The sequence below is a fragment of the Tachyglossus aculeatus genome, chromosome 22 (genome assembly GCF_015852505.1).
Source record: "Tachyglossus aculeatus isolate mTacAcu1 chromosome 22, mTacAcu1.pri, whole genome shotgun sequence".
NCBI lineage: Eukaryota > Metazoa > Chordata > Mammalia > Monotremata > Tachyglossidae > Tachyglossus > Tachyglossus aculeatus.
This window is the reverse complement of record NC_052087.1, coordinates 28,650,337-28,668,449: the sequence shown is the minus strand read 5'-3', so window position 1 is coordinate 28,668,449 and position 18,113 is coordinate 28,650,337. Positions and strand designations below refer to the sequence as shown.

Sequence of the window (18,113 nt, the reverse complement as noted above, 5' to 3'; positions counted from 1 at the left end):
TGGTACCCGGCGCCCCAGCTCCCCTTTCGCCTGTCTCTAAGGGCCCTGGGGGTGGGCAGAGGGCCTCAGATCTCGGGTCGGAGGTGAGCCTGGCTCGGGACCTAGTTTCCTTGCCCATCCTGCCCGCCCCGCCCTGCCCTTCCCTGGCCAGCTACCTGCAGGTCCGTCTTCATGAGCGAGGCCCCGGCCTCCACGATGTAATGGCAGATGGTGCGATGGCGCAGGGCGGCAGCCTGGTGCAGGCTGGTCTCCCCGCTGCCAGGGGGAGAAAGAGTGGAGTGAGAGCCAGACCCCCCCCCCGGCTTACTTCCCCACTTCCCTTTCCCCTTCTCCTCCCACTTCAAGCCTTACTCCAGAGGCCTTCTTCATGGCTATGCCTCTTCACCTGTCCTGGCCCATCTTCTCCCCCTCCCCTGCTGCCCTCACTCCCACTGTCCCAACCATTGGGGAGGGGCCTGGTCTGGGGGCACCGAAAGGGGAAAGAACAACTCGAGCTCTGGCTACTTACTTTTCTTCCACGGCATCAATGATCTCTGAGGGGGCTGGGGACGGAATCACAAAAATGGGTACACTCTGGTGTCTGGCCACCCCCCAGCCCCAACACACACACACACACACACACACACACACACACACACACACACACACACACACACACACACATCCTTTCACAGTTCTGGAAGCTTCCTTCTGTCCCCCAGCCTCTTCCTCTGACCACTTGTATGGCCGGGCAGGCCCCAGCTAGGAATTCCTGGGTCCGGGCTGGGCCTCCTCTGTTGGGTTCTGGGCTCCAGCTCCACCTCGGAACCTCATGTCTATGACCTTTCCTCTCCAGAAAGCTCAAGAGGTGGGGAGGGAGAAGCCAGCCCCTGACTGTTGCTTTATCTACTGGGTGGGGCCTATGGTGGTGGTTGGTAGGTGGGTTGGTGGGGTGTGTTCGTGTTTTTGTGTGTGCATGCGCTCACAGCATCCCCTAGCATGAGGCCTCCGCTGACCCCCACCGCTTCTCACCGTGCTCCAGGAGGTAGCGGACGATGTCTTTACTGCCGGCGTTGACCGCGTGGTGCAGGAGGGTTCGGCCCCGCTCGTCCCGTTGCATCAGATCCCCCCCGGCCTGGTGCAGCTCCCGGAACTAAAGGGTCACAGGGCAGGGAGAAAGGGAGCTCTGTGAAAACCCCTTCCCCTCTCCCCGGCCACATCCATCTGCCCAACCAGAGCCCTGCCCAAGCCCAAAATCTGGCATCCAGGCTGGGCCCATATCTGGCCCGGAGCCTGACTGGGCCTGACCATTTCCCCAGGGATGGAAGAGGGCTGGGGCAGTGTTTCCCTGTGGGCTGCTGGGACCTGTGGTTCCTCCCGGCAGGCTCGTCCAAACTTTGCATGCAGATGCCACTGTGCCCATCCATAACGGGAGTTCCAGTTTCCCCCAGGTGGAAACAGAGAGGGCGATGGGGGATGGACACTGCATCCCCACACCCCTGCACCTTATTGGGTCCTGAGGGGCAGGGGAGCAGGGATGGGGGAATCTCCTGGTGGGCTAGAAAAGATAGGGCCTTGAGTGGGCCAGGGCTCTACTCAGGAGACCAGGAGGCCTACTGGATGCCTCCTGGGATGTCACCTGGGATGGGCGAGGGGGCGGAAAGCAGCACTAAGAACCCTGGGGAGGGCTGCTGAGTATCACTCTAGGGAACAGTGGGGAGGCCTGGTGAGAGGGAGAAACGTAAGGCAAGGGATACCTTGCAGAAGTCGTTATTCTTGGCAGCATCCGTCAGCGTTTCATCTGGGGAGGGAGAGAAAGCACCTTCCGGTCAGAACCCAAGGATTGGGCAGTGTGGCTATCAAAGCCTTGTGAGCGCTGGACCTAACCCAGGGGACCTGCAGATGCCAACTGATCTCTAGGGCAGGGGGCGTCTCGAGGGCAGAGGCCGGGTTCACCCCAGGTCAGGCCTTGCCCTGATGAGACTCAGAGAGTCCCAGAGCCTGGGCAGGGGGAATGAGTGAGTTGGGGGTTGCAGTCTGGAATGGGTCGGGGGCCTCTTTGAAGAAGGCCCACTTCCCACCACAGCCCATGCTAGGCTGAAGCCCAGCCAACCCTCCCACTCCTTTCCAATAGCCTCCTGGGGCTGATTGAGGACCCAAAAGGACCTTCATTCTTGGTAGGCAGCCCCCAGACCTTCACTCCTTGGTGGTGGGGGGAGCTCCTGCTTTCCCCAGAGGCCTGGGAGGGCACAGGAGCCCCTGACCTGTCAGGAAACCAATAGGAAGGGGTTGGAGGGCTGAGTCTCTGGGAGCGGGAGTGGGGACCGCCCTCACCTTTGGAGGGCCTTGAACCATCGGATTCTGTCCTGGGAAGAGAATGAGAGAACGAGACGAGGCTGTGGTGTGGGCCGACTGACCCAGGTGACCCTCCCAGCCCCCGCACTCTCCGTAAGGGGATTCCCCTCTCCCTGGCCAATCTTGGGGACCCAGACTCTCCCCGCAGCAAGGGCACCCAACCCAGAGGGGGTGCTCACCTTGTTCTGGGTGATGGGGGCACTGAGGTGTCAAGAGGGGATTCAGGCAGAGGACTAGTAGGAGCTGGAATCTCGGGCCCTGGGGGCGTCCCCAACAGCTCTGGGTCCAAGACATACAGCTCATCCTGGGCGATCTCTGTCACATAGTTCAGATGCTCCTGGGGGACGGGGAGGAAAGTCACTCTGTTAGGGCCTCTGCAGGCAGCCCCCACCCCCCAACCAAGTGCCCACCAAGAACAACTGGGGAAGAGAAAAGGGGGTCCCTCAGACTATTTCTGCAGTGGCGAGTGAGAGGTCCATGGGGAGGAATGGAGTAAGGGAAAGCATTCTGGAATGCAGACTTGGGTCTGCTGGCCCCGGTTTGGGGGGGGTGGGGGGAGGGGTGGGGGGGGAGACAGAGAGAGCGCGCATGTGCAGGCTAGGGGAAGCCCTGCCCAGAGCAGCCTGGGACAGCTTGTCACCCTGTCCCCAATCCCCACATCCTGCAGCACTTCCTGCTGAGAGAGCCTAAACCCAGGGCTAGAGGAGCAGAGGTGACGGGGGCAACCATGGGCAACCATGGGCTCTGGGGCTGGTGGGAGGGGGGGCCTCACCTGGGCCCGGTCGATCCTGTAAAAGCGATCTGCTGTCGTGGCTGTGGGAATGAGAGAAAGCTGGTTACAATAGTGCCTAGGGGGAACAGCCCCGCCAGCTGGCACCTCTGCCTTTCCAGCTGCCACCCGTGCCCGCCAGCTTCCCTAGCAGAGCCCCTCAGTGGGCAGGGAGGACGCTTGGCGTTGGCAGGGCCGGCAACTGGGTACGGAGCGGGGGCCCAAATCCCACCCAACCAGGCAGCACTCACCATCCAGAAAACACCATTTGGATGACAGCTTCTGGGTCAGCGGGCTCCCAGCCCCAGCCCCCTCTGGTTCCTGCTCAGAAAGAAGCACAGTCAGAGGCCGGGGCTTCCACGGCTCCGGGCTGTGCACACACAGACCGGCCCAAAACTTCTTCCCTGAGGCCAGGGGTTTGCGATCTTTATTCTGGCGAGACCCAACTACAAACTTTAAAGTGTCCCATAACTGTTGGGGCTGAACACTCTTCTAGGGACAATAGGAACCAAAGGAATACTCAATACCATCGAAACGTAACAACAAACTGGAAAGAACGTTCATTACTAGGATGCCAAGTACAGTGCTCTCCGCAGAGTAAGCACTCAATAAATACGATTGAATGAATGAATGAACAGGAAAGCTGATCTTAACGGTGCAGGGATGCAGTGGGAAGGGAGGGAGACAGAGAGAGAGGTCAGAGGCTCCACTGGCCCCAAGGGCTCCAGGGAATAACCCCAGCATCCTTGCAGAAGACACCCCCCGGGGGCAGAAGCTGCTCTCATCTGGCTCTCTTCCCCCCAGAGTGATCCCATGTGCTCCGTACCCTCTCCGCTTAACCCCCTTTCCTCTTTACCCCTGGCCACACTGCTCTGAGGCCCCTCAAGAAGGCTGGTTCCCCGGCGGAGGGAGGCTGGACCCTTCCAGCCATCCGCCGTCCGAGGCAGGCGGACCCTTCCTGCCCCCTTCATCCCACCCGAGGGTCCGCCTGCCTCCGCATCGGCCCTCACCTGCTGCAGCTTCTCGATGTGCTCCCGGCACAGTTCCAGGTCGCTATCCCCTGGCACCAGCACGGTCCCCAGCGGCACCGCTGAAAGAACCAGAACACGGGCCTCAGCTGCTCTCCTGGTGGGCTGAAGTGGGCTGGCCCTCATCTTCCCCGGGGAGGGGGAAGGATGACGGAAGGGTGGCCCCCACCTGCCCCCGGCCCCCCGAGCTCACTCACAGGCCTCTTTCAGCTTCTCCTTGTCGTAGTGCAGCACCTCATAGTCGTGCATACTGACCCGGCTCACCTGGATCTGCAGCTGCTCAGGGACCGGCTGCTGACTGCAGCAGGAAGCGGGGGTCAGAGAGGGGCAGAACAAGAAGGAACCAGAGGTGCACTGCTGGGAGCAGGCAAGGCTGGGGGTGGGGGAGCAAGGGTCCCCGTCCTCGGATCCTTCCCACCAGGGAGCCAGGCAGGGGTCTGGGGCCCCGGGACTGTCTGGGCGGCGAAGGGCCGGAGGTGTGAGCGGGGCGGGGCAGTGCCGTACTCGCTGTGCAGAGGCAGGGCACTGCGGCGCTTGGCTTTCTGCAACATGCAGGCCTGGCTGCGTAGGGCGATGCGGATGCGGGATGGCGCCAGCTTGCAGGGCTCCCCGTCCACTTGCACGGGGATGGCCTTGGCCATGGTGAGCACCGCCTCCCGGCACTGGGTCAGCCGCTCGCCGTGCCCTCCCACCTGCAGGGCCGCCTGAGGGGAGAGCTACCATCAGGACCCCCGCACTCTGCAGCCCGGTCCAGTCCCCAGCCTCACCCCATCCCAGGCTGTAGTGCGCCCCTTCCCAGACCCACAGTGCTCCCCTCATTTGGCCCTGATCCAACGGACAGCCAGGAGGACAGGCCAGGACCCAGGCCCGGGTGTGGTCTCACTCCAGGCTGGACGCTTTCCCCAGGGCGGGGCCCAGCTCACCAGGGACGTCATGGTGAAGCCGATGACCTCAAGGTAGCCGTCGTCGTGCCGCTGGGGCTCAAAGTCGTGGTGCTCCCCCGGGTGCCCCCAAGGCATGGTGCCGGCACAGTACCTGCAGGTGGGAAAGGTCGTTCCGGAGGGCCGCCCGGTGACAGGGATGGTGGGGAGGGGCAGGGGGCGGGGCTGGGGCAACTCTTTTACCTGGGAATGTTCAGGAAGACGATGCACTGAGGCTTCAGGTCCTGGATCTTGGGGGTCAGGTCAGTGCCATCACACTGCAGCCCCCGTGCAAAGAGAAGCCCTTCGATTACTCTCCCCACGTTCAAGGCCTTAGTGAAGGCACATCTCCTCCAGGAGGCCTTCCCTGACTAAACTCCCCCTTTCCTCTTCTCTCACTCCCTTCAGCATTACCCTCACGGGCCCCCTTTGTTCCTTCTCACTCCCAGCCCCACAGCATTTATGTACATAGCTGTAATTAATTTGTATTAATGTCTCCCCTCCTCTGGACTGTAAGCTCATCGTGGGCAGGAAATGTGACTGTCTATTGTTGTACTGTACTCTTCCAAGCGCTCAGTACAGTGCTCTGCACAGAGTAAGCGCTAAGTAAATATGTTGAACGAAGGAACCAGCCCCCTGCTGCTTGTCACCCCTCCTACAAATACAACCCTCCAGGGCCAGGGTTAGCCCTCATATAAGCAAGTCTTCCCACAGGGATCTGCCCCCCACCCTTCGTCCCCTGGGGGGGGGGGGGGTCCCCGCTCACTCACCACCACTCGAATGTGCTTTGCCAGGTCCTTAGAACTGCCAGTCAGGAAATCGGAGAATGCCGTCTGCCAGCAGAGGAGATGTGGGATCAACCCTGACCTGGGGGACCCCAGCCCCACTCAGGAGCCACCCTCCTCAGAGCCCAGGCAGCTAGGCCAGGGAGGGACCATCCACCCACGACAGGGAGGAGGGAGCAGGGCGTGAAGGCGCATTCCAGGGAAGCATCTCGGGTGAGGCCCTGGGATGGCCTTCCCGTGTCAGACTCTGGGGCCCAGGCTAAGAAGCCCCCAAGCCAGAGGGGAAGGCTCACCCCAGCGTAGAACATCTTGTTCCGGAAGCGGCTGTTGAACTTCTCAGGATTGGCCTCTGCCAGGAAGAGGTGGGACCCGTGGGACGTGGGAAAGGCCACTCCGGTGACAGGGCGGGGAGCAGAGGAGCCGAAAGCCCCGCTATGCCCCTCCACACCCCCTCGCCATCTCCTCTGCCTCGGCTCAGCCTGCCCCCCGCTCTGGCCCTGGCCTTCCCTCAACAGTCCGGCCTCCCCGCCCTCAGCTCCAGGAGCCACTGACCTCGGGACTCGTGGAACTCCAGGGTGACGTGAGCATCGAAGCCCAGGCTGAAGTAGTTGTTGAAGACGTCCAGGGGCAGCTGGAAGGCAGTCAAGGTGTCTCTGAGGCCCTTGCTAGTGTCACCCTAGTGTCCCGGGGAAATCTTCCCTGGGAATCCCAGGTCTGGGGCTCTCACCATGAGAGTGAGGTGGGTGTGGGGGGCAAGGTCCCGGGGAGTGTGGGTTGGCCAATGGCTCCCCTTCACTCCCTGAGGGTGGGTTGAGACTTCTCCAAGAGGCTCCCCTAGGCCCCAGGCACCAACACAGGGTTAGATGGGCAGCCTGTCCTGAGCCAGTTACTCCAGCTGCCATGCTCCCTCCCGCTCTGGGCAGGGGTGATCTTGCTTCATTCATTCACTCGACTGTATTTACTGAGCGCTTGCTGCCTGCAAAGCACCGTACTAAGCAGTCGGTAGAGCACAATCTAACAACAAACAGACCCATTCCCAGGCTGGAACCCCCGCTGTGTCAGGAACTCACCCTGTCGGTGGCGCTCTCGTCCCGCTCCTCGGGCCCGGCCTCCGGGTTGGGCTCCAGCTGGAGGTCCCAGCGATCCAGCTGCACGATGTTCCCTTCCTCCACATGGGACAGGATCTTGGACACTGGCTCGTCCGTGTAGCCCTGAGGGCCACAGGCCAGGAGCTGAAGCTGGGGGTCCCTTCCCCTCTCTTGACTCCCAGCACCCAGAATCCTCCCCCTCCCTCCCTCCCCTTGCCAAGGCTCACCCCTCCCCAGTTGAGGGTCCGGGCCAAATCATTGCCGGTGCCTAGCGGGAGGATGGCCACAGGGGGTGGGGGCTTCAGGCGCAACTGGTCCAGGGTGGAGAGGATCCAGCCCACCTAGTGAAGGAAAGGGCAGCAGGGGCTCAACTTCACTCTGGAAGGAGCCTCAGCCCTGGGTCACCACCCGCTCCCACCCCCATACCCCCAGAAAAGTCCTGGAGGGTGGGCGGCTGGCCCGGGGAACTCACCGTCCCATCACCCCCACAAGCCAGGATCCTCAGGTTGTGAACCTTGCGGTACAGCTCCAGCCTGCGGGGCAGAGATGGAGGCTCAAAGGGCTGGGGGACCAGGTGCCCGATGGCCCTCGGACCCTTAGGAGGGCTCAGCTCCCCCCCTCCCAGCCCCCTGGCCCCAGCCAGCCCTTGATCGGCTAGCTCCTGCTACTCACGCCTCCTTGGGGCCACCCTGGCTCAGGTCAAACACTTGACGAGGGTTGAGGTACCATAAAAAGGACTGGATAATCTTGGACCCCTGTAGAGAGAGAAAGGAGGAAGAGGGACCTGAACTGGGTAGGAACACCCAGGGCGAGGGAGGGGCCCACAGGGAAAGACAGGGCCAAAGCCCAGAGGTCTGGGGGCAGAGAGGAAAAAAGAAGGAGGGTTGGAGAACTTTTTCAGGGCCACTGGGGCAGGGTCACTCCATGACCTGAGTTGGGCTGGGGCAAGTCGGAGGGCCTGCCCTCAGAAGGGGCCTCGGGGTGGGGCCCTGGGGGTTGGGGCTCACCTGGTTACCTCCACTCTTGGGGTTCACAAACACCAGCAGGGGCTTCATGAGGGGTGAGGGGGTAGGCTTGATGATGAAGGGTTTCCAGCGGCCCTCCTGCAACACAGCCGCCTTGCCCATCAGTCCCACTCACCTCGGGCTCCTCCGTCGCGTCCAGCCCCCGCTGGCTCAAGGCTGGGGCTGGCAGGGACCAGAACCCCCTCTTGCCGAAAATCTTGGCTGCCCGGTCGAACCTTCCCCCCCCACTCTGCCTTCTCCCTTTCAGATTTTCAACACTCTGAAACGTGTTCGAACGTTTCAGCTCAACGCTCAGTCCCCAGAGCCACCTCACCCCACCCCCAGCCCCTAGTCCGTGTCCCTGACCTCGGCCCCTTTCTTGCTGGACTTCCTCCTGAAGGACGTCCTCTTCTTCTTCTTGCTGGCCTTTAGTGGGTTCTGCAAGGGGCGGAGGAGACGGGGGATGAGGGACATGCGAACTCCTCGGAGAAAGGCCTACGAGCAGGGAGCTGGGGGAGGGGAGGGGGGGGCCTCGCCTACCCCGCCCAAGGCCGGAGTTGGGGAGGGGGACGCGAGAGGGCTGGGACGCACCTGGGGGCGTCGGGACCGCAGGATCCAGGTTGGGGGGATGACCACAGCGGCATGGGCCCCTAGAGAGCAAGGCTCCTCGATCTGCTGCAGCATGAAGCAGGATACCTTACTGTGGTACTGAAGAGGTGGCGGGGAGAAGTAGGAGAGAGGGGGAGAGAGAGAGAGAAAGAGACAGAGAGAGGGGGAGAGAGAGAGAGAGAGAGAGAGTGAGCACTGAGCTGGGGGGTCTGCACCTCACCACTGGGGAGACCCCTGGGAGTCAGAGGGCAGATACTCACCGCCTGTTTGCACCACGAGCAGCTGATGGCGACGATCTCTTTGCTGTGGAAGGCGAACTTCTGCTGGAAACCCTAGGACAGGCGGAGAACCACTCTCAGAGCCCCGCCACCCCAGGCCGGGCCACTGCTGCCAACCACGGAAACAATCCCACGATCCCATGGGAGGAGGGCAGAGGGCAACTCCCCTTTTGGGCATGGACAAGGTGACTCTCCCAACTGGACTTCACCTTTGGCTGCTAATCTGCCTTCCTCCTCCTCCTCACTCTTTCTCTCTCTAGGCCCGCTGGGCACTTGTTCCAAACCCCACAGCTTCTACCCTACCCATTTTCCTGCCCAGGTTAAAGCACTGGAACTTAAAAACATAATTTTCCCAGGTACGCGGTATCCTTCCTTCTCCTGAAGGTTGTCTGGTTCACTGTTGTCTCATTCAGGATGTAGGCCCCTCTTTAGCCAGGACTGTGGCTTTTTCCTTTCATTTTGCCCCTCATCCAGCTCAAGGGACTTGTGGTCTTGGACATTTGATACAATTAACTTTTTTTTGGTAATTGGAAGGTAGCTGGGGCAGCCCTGGACTCCTGGGAGATGCAGAGAAGGCCCTTTCCCTTTGGGTCTTGGGTGACTCACACACCTCCCGTGGCTAGCTGTTCCATGGAGTTAATAAGGAAATTCAAGGACTGATTAATTGACTGTTTGACCAGCTGGTAGGGAGGCTGTGTCCCCCTTGGGCTCCCAGCTTCAGGGGCAGGGAGGCCCGGCTCAGGGGTCTCACCTTTCCACAGTGACGACACTTCCCGTCCTGGCGGCGCCGGTGAACCCAATGGTGCCGCACGAACGTTGGCTGTAAGACAGTCAGTCCATCAATTGCTCAGTGCTTAGAACAGTGCTTGGCACACAGTAAGTGCTTAACAAATGTCACTATTGTCATTATTTGAGAGCTTACTGTGAGGAGAACACTGTACTAAGTGCTTGTAACAGACACATTCCCTGCACACATTGATCTTACAGTCTACAGTGGGAGATGGAAATTAATGGAAATAAATACAATTACAGATATGTAGGTAAGCGCTGTTGGGCTTAGAGGGAGGATGAATAAAGGGAGCAAGTCAAGGTGGTGCAGAGGGAAGTGGGAGAAGAGGAAAGGAAGGCTTAGTCAGGGAAGGCCTCTTGCAGGAGATGTGCCTTCAGTAAGGCTTTGAAGGGGGGGGTGGGAGTAACTGCCAAATATGAAGAGGGAGGGTTTTCCAAGCCAGAGGCAGGATGTGGGTGAGAGGTCGACAGCTAAACGAGCCTGAGGTACTGTGAGAATGTTAGCACTAGATGAGAAAAGTGCTAGGGCTGGGTTGTAGTGAGGTGAGGTAGGAGGGAGTAAGGTGATTGAGTGCTTTAAAGGTGACAGGGGAGGGGCAGGAGGCAGGGGGGAGCAACCTAGAACAGGCTGGCGATGCCCCCTTCTGCTTCTGATCCTTCCTGATTGCTCCACATCCCCTCACCACCCTCCAGCCATCCCATGGGGTCCCAAGAGTCAGGGAGGCCAATTCCAAGCTCCAGAAAGCTCCAGGCGGGTTCCGCACAGAGCTCCGGCCAAGTAGTTGGACAAAGCAAGCTGTAAGGAGGGGAGACAAAGCGAGGCCCTCACCCCCATTTACAGAGACACAAGCTGGGACATCGAGAGAAGGGGAGGGGCCGGCCCTAGAGGCCTTTGAAAAGTCCATGGCAGAGCTGGGAGAGGAGCCTGGAGTCCTGCTCCTTGGTGATGACTGTTGCCCTGCAGGGTCTCCATGGAAGCGTGTCCTCTCTTGGAGGTCACTGCCTCAGAGCCCCGTACGTTTCCATCTCTGAGAAGCAGGGTGGGCCAGTGGATAGAGAGCGGGCCTGGGAGTCGGAAGGACCGGGGCTCTAACCCCGGCTCCGCCACTTGTCTGTTGTGTGACCCTGGACAAAGTCACTGAACTTCTCTGCGCCTCAGTTCCCTCATTTGTAAAACGGGGATTAAGACTGTGAGTCCCACGTGGGACAAGGACGGTGTCCCACTTGATTAGCTTGTATCTGCCCCGGCAGCTTAGAACGGTGCCTGACACATAGTAAGCGCTTAATAAATACAATTATCATTGTCATTCATTCATTCATTCACTCAATCATATTTATTGAGCGCTTACTGTGTGCAGAGCACTGTACTAAGCGCTTGGGAAGTGCAAGTTGGCAACATATAGAGACAGTCCCTACCCAACAGTGGGCTCACAGTCTAGAAGGGAGAGACAGAGAGCAAAACATATTAACAAAATAAAATAAATAGAATATGTACAGATAAAATAAATAGAGAAATACATACAAACATATATACAGGTGCTGTGGGGAGGGGAAGGAGGTAAGGCGGGGGGGGTCATCATCAGGTTTTGCGGCAACCGAGACCTAACCTTCCCCCTTCTAGGCTGTGAGCCCGTTGTTGGGTAGGGACCGTCTCTATATGTTGCCAACTTGTACTTCCTAAGCGCTTAGTACAGTGCTCGGCACACAGTAAGCGCTCAGTAAATACGATTGAATGAATGAATGAATGAATAACCACGCCCCCTGGTGGTCAGCAGGGGAGCCACGGGATCATTCCTTGGCGGCAGGCGGAGACACGGGAGGAATCTGTCACTCCTGGGAAGGGTGAAAACCTGGGCCCTCTTGGCTTCCATGGTAGCTGAGGAACCCCGAGGCTACCCTCCGGCCTATGCTTCCCATCTGGGATCTTACCTCCCGCACATTCCTGGAACCGGACTCCCGGAAGGAAGGCTTACAGCGGAAATTAATCTGCGGGGAATCAGAGAGAGGAAACTTTGAAACCACTGGCCCACCTCCTGCCGCCGGAGCCCTGCCCTCCCCTCCCCTCCCCGCAGCCGTTCCAGAGAGGCTGGGGGCTCCCCAGGAAGGCAGAAGAGGGCACCGGGCTGGGCGCCCAGGGCAGCCGGCCCGGCCTCACCTTCTCTAGCTGCTCGATGCAGGGGGTGTGCACGACAATTTTGCAGGCCGCGCACTTTCGACGGGACACGGATTTCTGCTGTGGGTAGGAAGGGCGCCGGGGTCAGTGTCACTTGGCCTGTCCGTGTTCCCTCCACCCACTCATCGCCCGGCCACCGTGAGAGGAGCGGCTGCAACCACTGGGAAAAAACCCTCCAGCTTCAGCCTCCCCGACTCATAGGACGGCCCGAGGAGCAGGAGACAGCCTTTCCAGGAGGAGGGGTGCCGGTACCAGGGGCTCACCGTGGGGTGGGATGAAAGGAGATGCCAGGGGTGGGGGTGGACGTTGCCAACTTGGACTTCCCAAGCACTTGGTACAGTGCTCTGCACACAGTAAGCGCTCAATAAATACGACTGAGTGAATGAATGAATGAGCTCTCTTCATCCCTTCAGAGCCCTACCAAGAGCTCACCTCCTCCAGGAGGCCTTCCCACACTGAGCCCCCTCCTTCCTCTCCCCATCCCCCCTGCCTTACCTCCTTCCCCTCCCCACAGCACCTGTATATATGTATATATGTTTGGATCAATCAATCAATCGTATTTATTGAGCGCTTACTATGTGCAGAGCACTGTACTAAGCGCTTGGGAAGTACAAATTGGCAACACATAGAGACAGTCCCTACCCAACAGTGGGCTCACAGTCTAAAAGGGGGAGACAGAGAACAAAACCAAACATACCAACAAAATAAAATAAATAGGATAGAAATGTACAAGTAAAATAAATAAATAAATAAATAAATAAATAGAGTAATAAATATGTACAACTATATATACATATATACAGGTGCTGTGGGGAAGGGAAGGAGGTAAGATGGGGGGATGGAGAGGGGGACGAGGGGGAGAGGAAGGAAGGGGCTCAGTCTGGGAAGGCCTCCTGGAGGAGGTGAGCTCTCAGTAGGGCCTTGAAGGGAGGAAGAGAGCTAGCTTGGCGGAGGGGCAGAGGGAGGGCACTCCAGGCCCGGGGGATGACGTGGGCCGGGGGTCGATGGCGGGACAGGCGAGAACGAGGTACAGTGAGGAGATTAGCGGTGGAGGAGCGGAGGGTGCGGGCTGGGCAGTAGAAGGAGAGAAGGGAGGTGAGGTAGGAGGGGGCGAGGTGATGGACAGCCTTGAAGCCCAGGGTGAGGAGTTTCTGCCTGATGCGCAGATTGATTGGTAGCCATTGGAGGTTTTTGAGGAGGGGAGTAATATGCCCAGAGCGTTTCTGGACAAAGATAATCCGGGCAGCAGCATGAAGTATGAAGTATGAAGCATGAAGCTTGGATGTATTTACTACTCTATTTATTTTACTTGTACATATTTATTTTATCTGGTTTATATTTTTTTTGTTGTTGTCTGTCTCCCCCTTCTAGCCTGTGAGCCCGCTGTTGGGTAGGGACCATCTCTATATGTTGCCAACTTGCACTTCCAAAGTGCTTAGGACAGTGCTCTGCACACAGACCGAGCCCCCTCCTTCCTTTCCCCCCCTCCCCATCCCCCCCCGCCTTACCTCCTTCCCCTCCCCACAGCACCTGTCTATACCATCTCTATATCATCATCAATCGTATTTATTGAGCGCTTACTGTGTGCAGAGCACTGTACTAAGCGCTTGGGAAGTACAAGTTGGCAACATATAGAGACAGTCCCTACCCAACAGTGGGCTCACAGTCTAAGAGTTGCCGACTTGTACTTCCCAAGCGCTTAGCACAGTGCTCTGCACACAGTAAGGGCTCAGTAAATACGATTGAATGAATGAATGAAAAGGGAAGGGGGGATGTCAGGGGTGTTCCAGGGAAGCGAGTCATCCTTCCCACGACCCCCTGGAGAGGAAGCAGGGGTCTGGCTCCCCAAGCAACTCCTCGGACACCCCTTGACCCTACGCATTCATTGTCGGTATTAATTGAACATCTGATCCGTTCAGAGAGCACTGTACAAGGCCCTTGGGAGCACCCAGTAAAACGCTCAGCTGGGCTGCCACCAGGGGGCAGCACTCCCATGGGCTCAGCCCTCCGGGCCTGCCCAGCTGGCACCAGGGGTGCCCACTCACCAGCATCTTGGCCACGCAATACTGTTCCCCCACGTAGCAGAAGTCCCCAGATACGTTGGTCTCAAACCAGATGTGCTCCCCGTAGGCGGCTGCTTCCTGGGGGACCCAGAGGGGGAAACGCTGACGGCTCTGCCCGCCCCCTCGGGCACCACAGCGGGGGACCACCAGCGGAGAGCGGCCAAGGGGGGGCAAGTAGAGGAGGGGCTGTTCCGAGTCAGGAGAGGGGCAGAAGAGAGGGAGCGGGTCCCACCACAGAGTGGCTTATTTACTCATAACAATGTCTGTCTTCCTCTCTAGCCTGTAAGTTGTTGTGGGCGGGGAACATGACTACCAACTCTGTTATATCGTGCTCTCCCAAGCGCTTAGTCTAGTGCTCTGCACAGAGTAAGTGCTCAGTAAGGTCCCACCTGGGCTCCTGTTGCCCTCCGAGGAAGGTGACCCCCCACTCCCCGCGCCCGCCGTGGTACTCACGCTCCAGTCGACCGTGCTGCGGATCTGCCGTTCAGGCTCGCTGTACAGCGCCCCAGGGGTTGGGGGGGCCAGGTGCTGAAGGCCCGACTTGGCGATGGCTTTCCTGGAAGGCAGGGAGAGGCTGAGAATCTGGGAGCAGGGGGAAAACTCTGTCCTTCCTTTCCCTCCCTCCCTCCCTGGGCACCTTGCTGGGGTCCTCGCCCGCTAGTGCCAGCGAGAAAGCGTCTACCGGCACCACCCCTATGCTGGCAGAGAACCAGTGTCCACCCGCCCAGCTGCTGTGGGAGAGACAGGTCCAGCACGATCTCGTCCAAGGCAGCGGCCCCCGCGCCTGCCCCGTCAGCACCCCAGGGCCCTTGAGACAGCATACTGGAGATGTCCAGATCCAGATTCACCCTGGGCTCCCGGCCCGCTGGGAGGAAAAGGCCCCAGACCATGGTCTATTCCCTGACTCCCTGCAGCCCCTTGGAGGACAGAGACCCATGGGACCCCGGGGAGGCCAGTGATGGTCCGGCTCTGCCCGGCCCACCGTGCCCTCCTCGGGCATCGCTCTACCTACAAGAGGAGTGGGCTCCAGGCCTCGGGCCCAGCCGACTTGCGCCTCATGGCCACTTGCCGCCTGCGGGACAGGGGGCGCAGGCGGATGGGTAGGAGCGGGCTGGTTGGGGGGACCGAGCTCCTGCGGGCAGCAGGGCCCAGGGACTGTCCTGAGGGCCGGCGCTGGCCAAGCTGCCGGTAGTAGCCATGCAGACCCCACAGTGCCCGGTCGTAGACGGCGTCGGCGGGCAGCAGGTGGGAGGAGCTGTGGCGCCGCAGGCAGCGGGGGATCTGGAGGAGGTGCTTGGAGCTCAGCTGATGGGGATGGGAATCCCTGGGCTCCTTGCCACCCTGGCTGTCCTCCTGGGGGGCAGGTGGCCCCGGGCTCCCCGGATCCCCTGGCTGCTGCTCCTCCTCCTCCTCCTCGCTCATCTGGATGAGGCCAGCCAGCAGCATCGGGGCTGCCAGTGGGTGGGCCTTGATGGCACGCCACTTCCGGTCCCCGGGGTCCCCCTCCTCCACGGTGACCCGGGAGCCATGGCCGGGGGGCGCGGGGCCGGGGCGCCAGCAGGAGTCCCCCATGCTGCCGCCCAGGAGCTGGCTGCTGGAACGCCGCCGCTGAGTCAGCAAGGTGGAGGGCAGGCCGGCCGGGGAGCGGCGCCGGGCCTTGCCCGTGGGCATGGCCAAACCACTGATCCGCCGCTGCCCTTGGGGCCCCGCCCCTGGCCCCTTCCTCCTGAAGTGTCTCTTAAAGAAGGTCTCCATGGCAGGGGCGGCGGCTGTGGGGCACAGAAACCAGAAGCTGTAAGGACCTGGTGCCCACCTGGTGCCCAGGCCCAGGCTGGTTCCTGGTCTCTGCTCCGGGGGCTGGGGGGGAAGGGGCGGAGGGGCTCGGAAAGGTGGCTATTTGGTCATCCCCTGCCCAAGCCCCAGACAGGGAGTCGTGAGGGCAGTGGTCCCGAACGAGGTGGCCTGGCTGCCCTGGGTACCCGCAGCCTGGAGTGCAGCAGGATAGGAAAGTGCCTAACCTGCCCTCTGCCCATCTCCGGCCACCTGGAGGCTAAGGACCTGTCCCCAAACCCCAGCTGAAGCCTCGTCCTGGTGTGAAGGTGACACGGTTCAGCACTCGGGGACCCCAGGGCAGCCATGGGGGAGGGTAGTAAGAGTCAGACAGCTGGGAGGGGCAAAGGTCAGATGGGGTCCTAAGGGTCACCCCCCAACCCCTGATCTGTGGGGATAAAGGACCACAAACCAGAAATACCAGGTCCCTTGAGGGTACCTCTCCCCCAGACAGCCCGCAGCCCTTCCTGAAGAAATTTGTCGGGTCTCAAACAGAGAATGGCACAGGAAGGAGATACACAGAGACACCCCCCGGGGCTCAGGCACCCTGTTGTCCAGAGCCCGCCCTGGGCTGCCCAAACAGCACCCATCCCTCAGGTGGGTCGAAAGGAAAATCAGAAGGCGCCTCACGGACCCCCGGCTCTCATCTCCAAATGCTCTTCGTTCCTACCTTCCAAAGCAGTGCTCAGATTTGATTCGCAGACCACCCCCTCACCCTCCTCGAGGCCTGCTGGGAAGGGGGTCCCTGAGGGGATCTGGTCTGTCTCTGCTTCTCCGGTGGGGCGGGTGGCTCGGTCCCTTGAATCTTCCCCAGGCTGGGGTGGAGGCCCAAAGGGCTACGGCAGTGTGGCCGGGAACCTGAGAGCCAGCCACGGTGCACTTCTCCTACCCAACTGCCCTGCTAGCAGCACCCTGTGGTGGCGTGGGAAAGGGGGAGGAGAAGAGCGTGCTCTGACGCCACCGCTCTGGCAGCCACCTCTAGTGAGTCACGGCCACGGTGTGAGCAGCGTGAGGGACCCAAGGACAGAGAAGCCAAAATGGGCCAGTGCCCCCCATGGGGAGGTGGAGCCTACCCCCTACCCTCAGGGCAGGAACCATGCTATGGGCATGTTACTCCCCTCCTCAAAAATCTCCAGTGTCTGCCATTCAACCTACGCATCAAGCAAAAACTCCTCACTCTCAGCTTCAAGGCTGTCCATCACCTCGCCCCCTCCTACCTCACCTCCCTTCTCTCCTTCTCCAGCCCAGCCCGCAACCTCTGCTCATCTGCCTCTAACCTCCTCACTGTACCTCATTCTCGCCTGTCCCGCCATCGACTCCCGTCCTCCCCCTGAACTGGAATGCCCTCCCTCCGCACATCCGCCAGGCTAGCTCTCTTCCTCCCTTCAAAGCCCTACTGAGAGTTCACCTCCTCCAAGAGGCCTTCCCAGACTGAGCCCCCATTTTCCCTCTCCTCCTCCCCATCCCCACCGCCCTACCTCCTTCCCCTCCCCACAGCACCTGTATATATATTTGTACAGATTTATTACTCTATTTATTTTACTTGTACGTATTTACTATTCTACTTATTTTGTTAAAGATGTACATCTAGCTTTAATTCTATTTGTTCTGATGACTTGACACCTGTCCACATGTTTTGTTTTCTGTCTCCCGCTACTAGACTGTGAGCCCGTTGTTGGGTAGGGACTGTCTCTATATGTTGCCAACTTGTACTTTCCAAGCGCTTAGTATGGTGCTCTGCACACAGTAAGTGCTCAATAAATACGATTGAATGAATGACTGAACGAACCAGGGAAGCATGGGGAGCCGGGTGGGGTGAGGGGCAAAGCTGGGGTCTGTCTGGAGTCTACGGGAGCCCCGAGGAGCTGGAGAGGCAGAGGAGGGGGAGGAGGCTGTCTCTAGCTGCAAAGGCAGTGTCTCCTCTCTTGCACGCTGGTGCCCACTGCACCCACGCCCGCCTGCCTGCCGGCTTTGATCTGGTAAAGAGCGTGGCGGCTAGATGGAGCACGGGGCAGGGAGCCCGGAAACGGGTGAGCTGCTCCTCCGAGGCTCTAGACTCTGGTCCGTGCCTCGCCTTCCCTCCTCTGGGAGTAACCGCGCTGGCCTTAGGGGCTGTGAAGCCAAAGGAAAGACTGCTCTCCCTGCATTGCATCCCAAGGATCACCCAGCTGGGCTGATCTCCTGCCCAGGGCCACGCTGTCTACGGCTGCTCGCTGGCTGCCAGGCTACCTAAGGAGCATCTTCTCTGGCCGGAGTAAGCACCTCATCTGCTCCTTCCCTGAAGACCAGGAGGTGGGGGAGGAAAGGCACTTTGAGCTCTTGGAATTAAATGCAGGCCCCGGGGGAAAGTAATTGTGTGCCTCATCCTCTGGGTGCCAGACAGGACACACCATGATAGGGTTGACTGGAAGCAGCCCCTGTCTTTGCTTAGGGTGGGGAGGGG

The 18,113-nt window shown here is 59.8% G+C and overlaps 1 protein-coding gene across 6 annotated transcripts in view; it reads right to left on the bottom strand.

The window, feature by feature from the left end:
* Positions 1 to 18,113, bottom strand: part of DGKZ (diacylglycerol kinase zeta) — a 61,157-nt gene that overhangs the window by 1,631 nt on the left and 41,413 nt on the right. For 3 of the 6 annotated variants that reach the window (XM_038764032.1, XM_038764035.1, XM_038764033.1), the window contains exons 2-30: positions 14,294 to 14,396; positions 13,823 to 13,918; positions 11,760 to 11,837; positions 11,534 to 11,590; positions 9,567 to 9,635; positions 8,798 to 8,869; positions 8,520 to 8,636; positions 8,295 to 8,366; positions 7,932 to 8,027; positions 7,597 to 7,679; positions 7,397 to 7,457; positions 7,152 to 7,265; positions 6,907 to 7,047; positions 6,389 to 6,467; positions 6,130 to 6,185; positions 5,822 to 5,884; positions 5,256 to 5,329; positions 5,055 to 5,166; positions 4,636 to 4,835; positions 4,329 to 4,429; positions 4,114 to 4,193; positions 3,355 to 3,424; positions 3,107 to 3,147; positions 2,514 to 2,671; positions 2,314 to 2,345; positions 1,737 to 1,780; positions 1,012 to 1,132; positions 509 to 542; positions 156 to 255 (exon numbers count right to left, since the gene is read on the bottom strand). In XM_038764032.1, coding sequence (XP_038619960.1) covers positions 156 to 255; positions 509 to 542; positions 1,012 to 1,132; positions 1,737 to 1,780; positions 2,314 to 2,345; positions 2,514 to 2,671; positions 3,107 to 3,147; positions 3,355 to 3,424; positions 4,114 to 4,193; positions 4,329 to 4,429; positions 4,636 to 4,835; positions 5,055 to 5,166; positions 5,256 to 5,329; positions 5,822 to 5,884; positions 6,130 to 6,185; positions 6,389 to 6,467; positions 6,907 to 7,047; positions 7,152 to 7,265; positions 7,397 to 7,457; positions 7,597 to 7,679; positions 7,932 to 8,027; positions 8,295 to 8,366; positions 8,520 to 8,636; positions 8,798 to 8,869; positions 9,567 to 9,635; positions 11,534 to 11,590; positions 11,760 to 11,837; positions 13,823 to 13,918; positions 14,294 to 14,396 — 2,524 coding nt within the window. Of the gene's footprint in view, positions 1 to 155; positions 256 to 508; positions 543 to 1,011; positions 1,133 to 1,736; positions 1,781 to 2,313; positions 2,346 to 2,513; positions 2,672 to 3,106; positions 3,148 to 3,354; positions 3,425 to 4,113; positions 4,194 to 4,328; positions 4,430 to 4,635; positions 4,836 to 5,054; positions 5,167 to 5,255; positions 5,330 to 5,821; positions 5,885 to 6,129; positions 6,186 to 6,388; positions 6,468 to 6,906; positions 7,048 to 7,151; positions 7,266 to 7,396; positions 7,458 to 7,596; positions 7,680 to 7,931; positions 8,028 to 8,294; positions 8,367 to 8,519; positions 8,637 to 8,797; positions 8,870 to 9,566; positions 9,636 to 11,533; positions 11,591 to 11,759; positions 11,838 to 13,822; positions 13,919 to 14,293; positions 14,397 to 14,852; positions 15,610 to 16,340; positions 16,565 to 18,113 lie in introns of those variants that run through there. The other 3 variants (XM_038764030.1, XM_038764031.1, XM_038764034.1) reach the window with 3 other exon arrangements.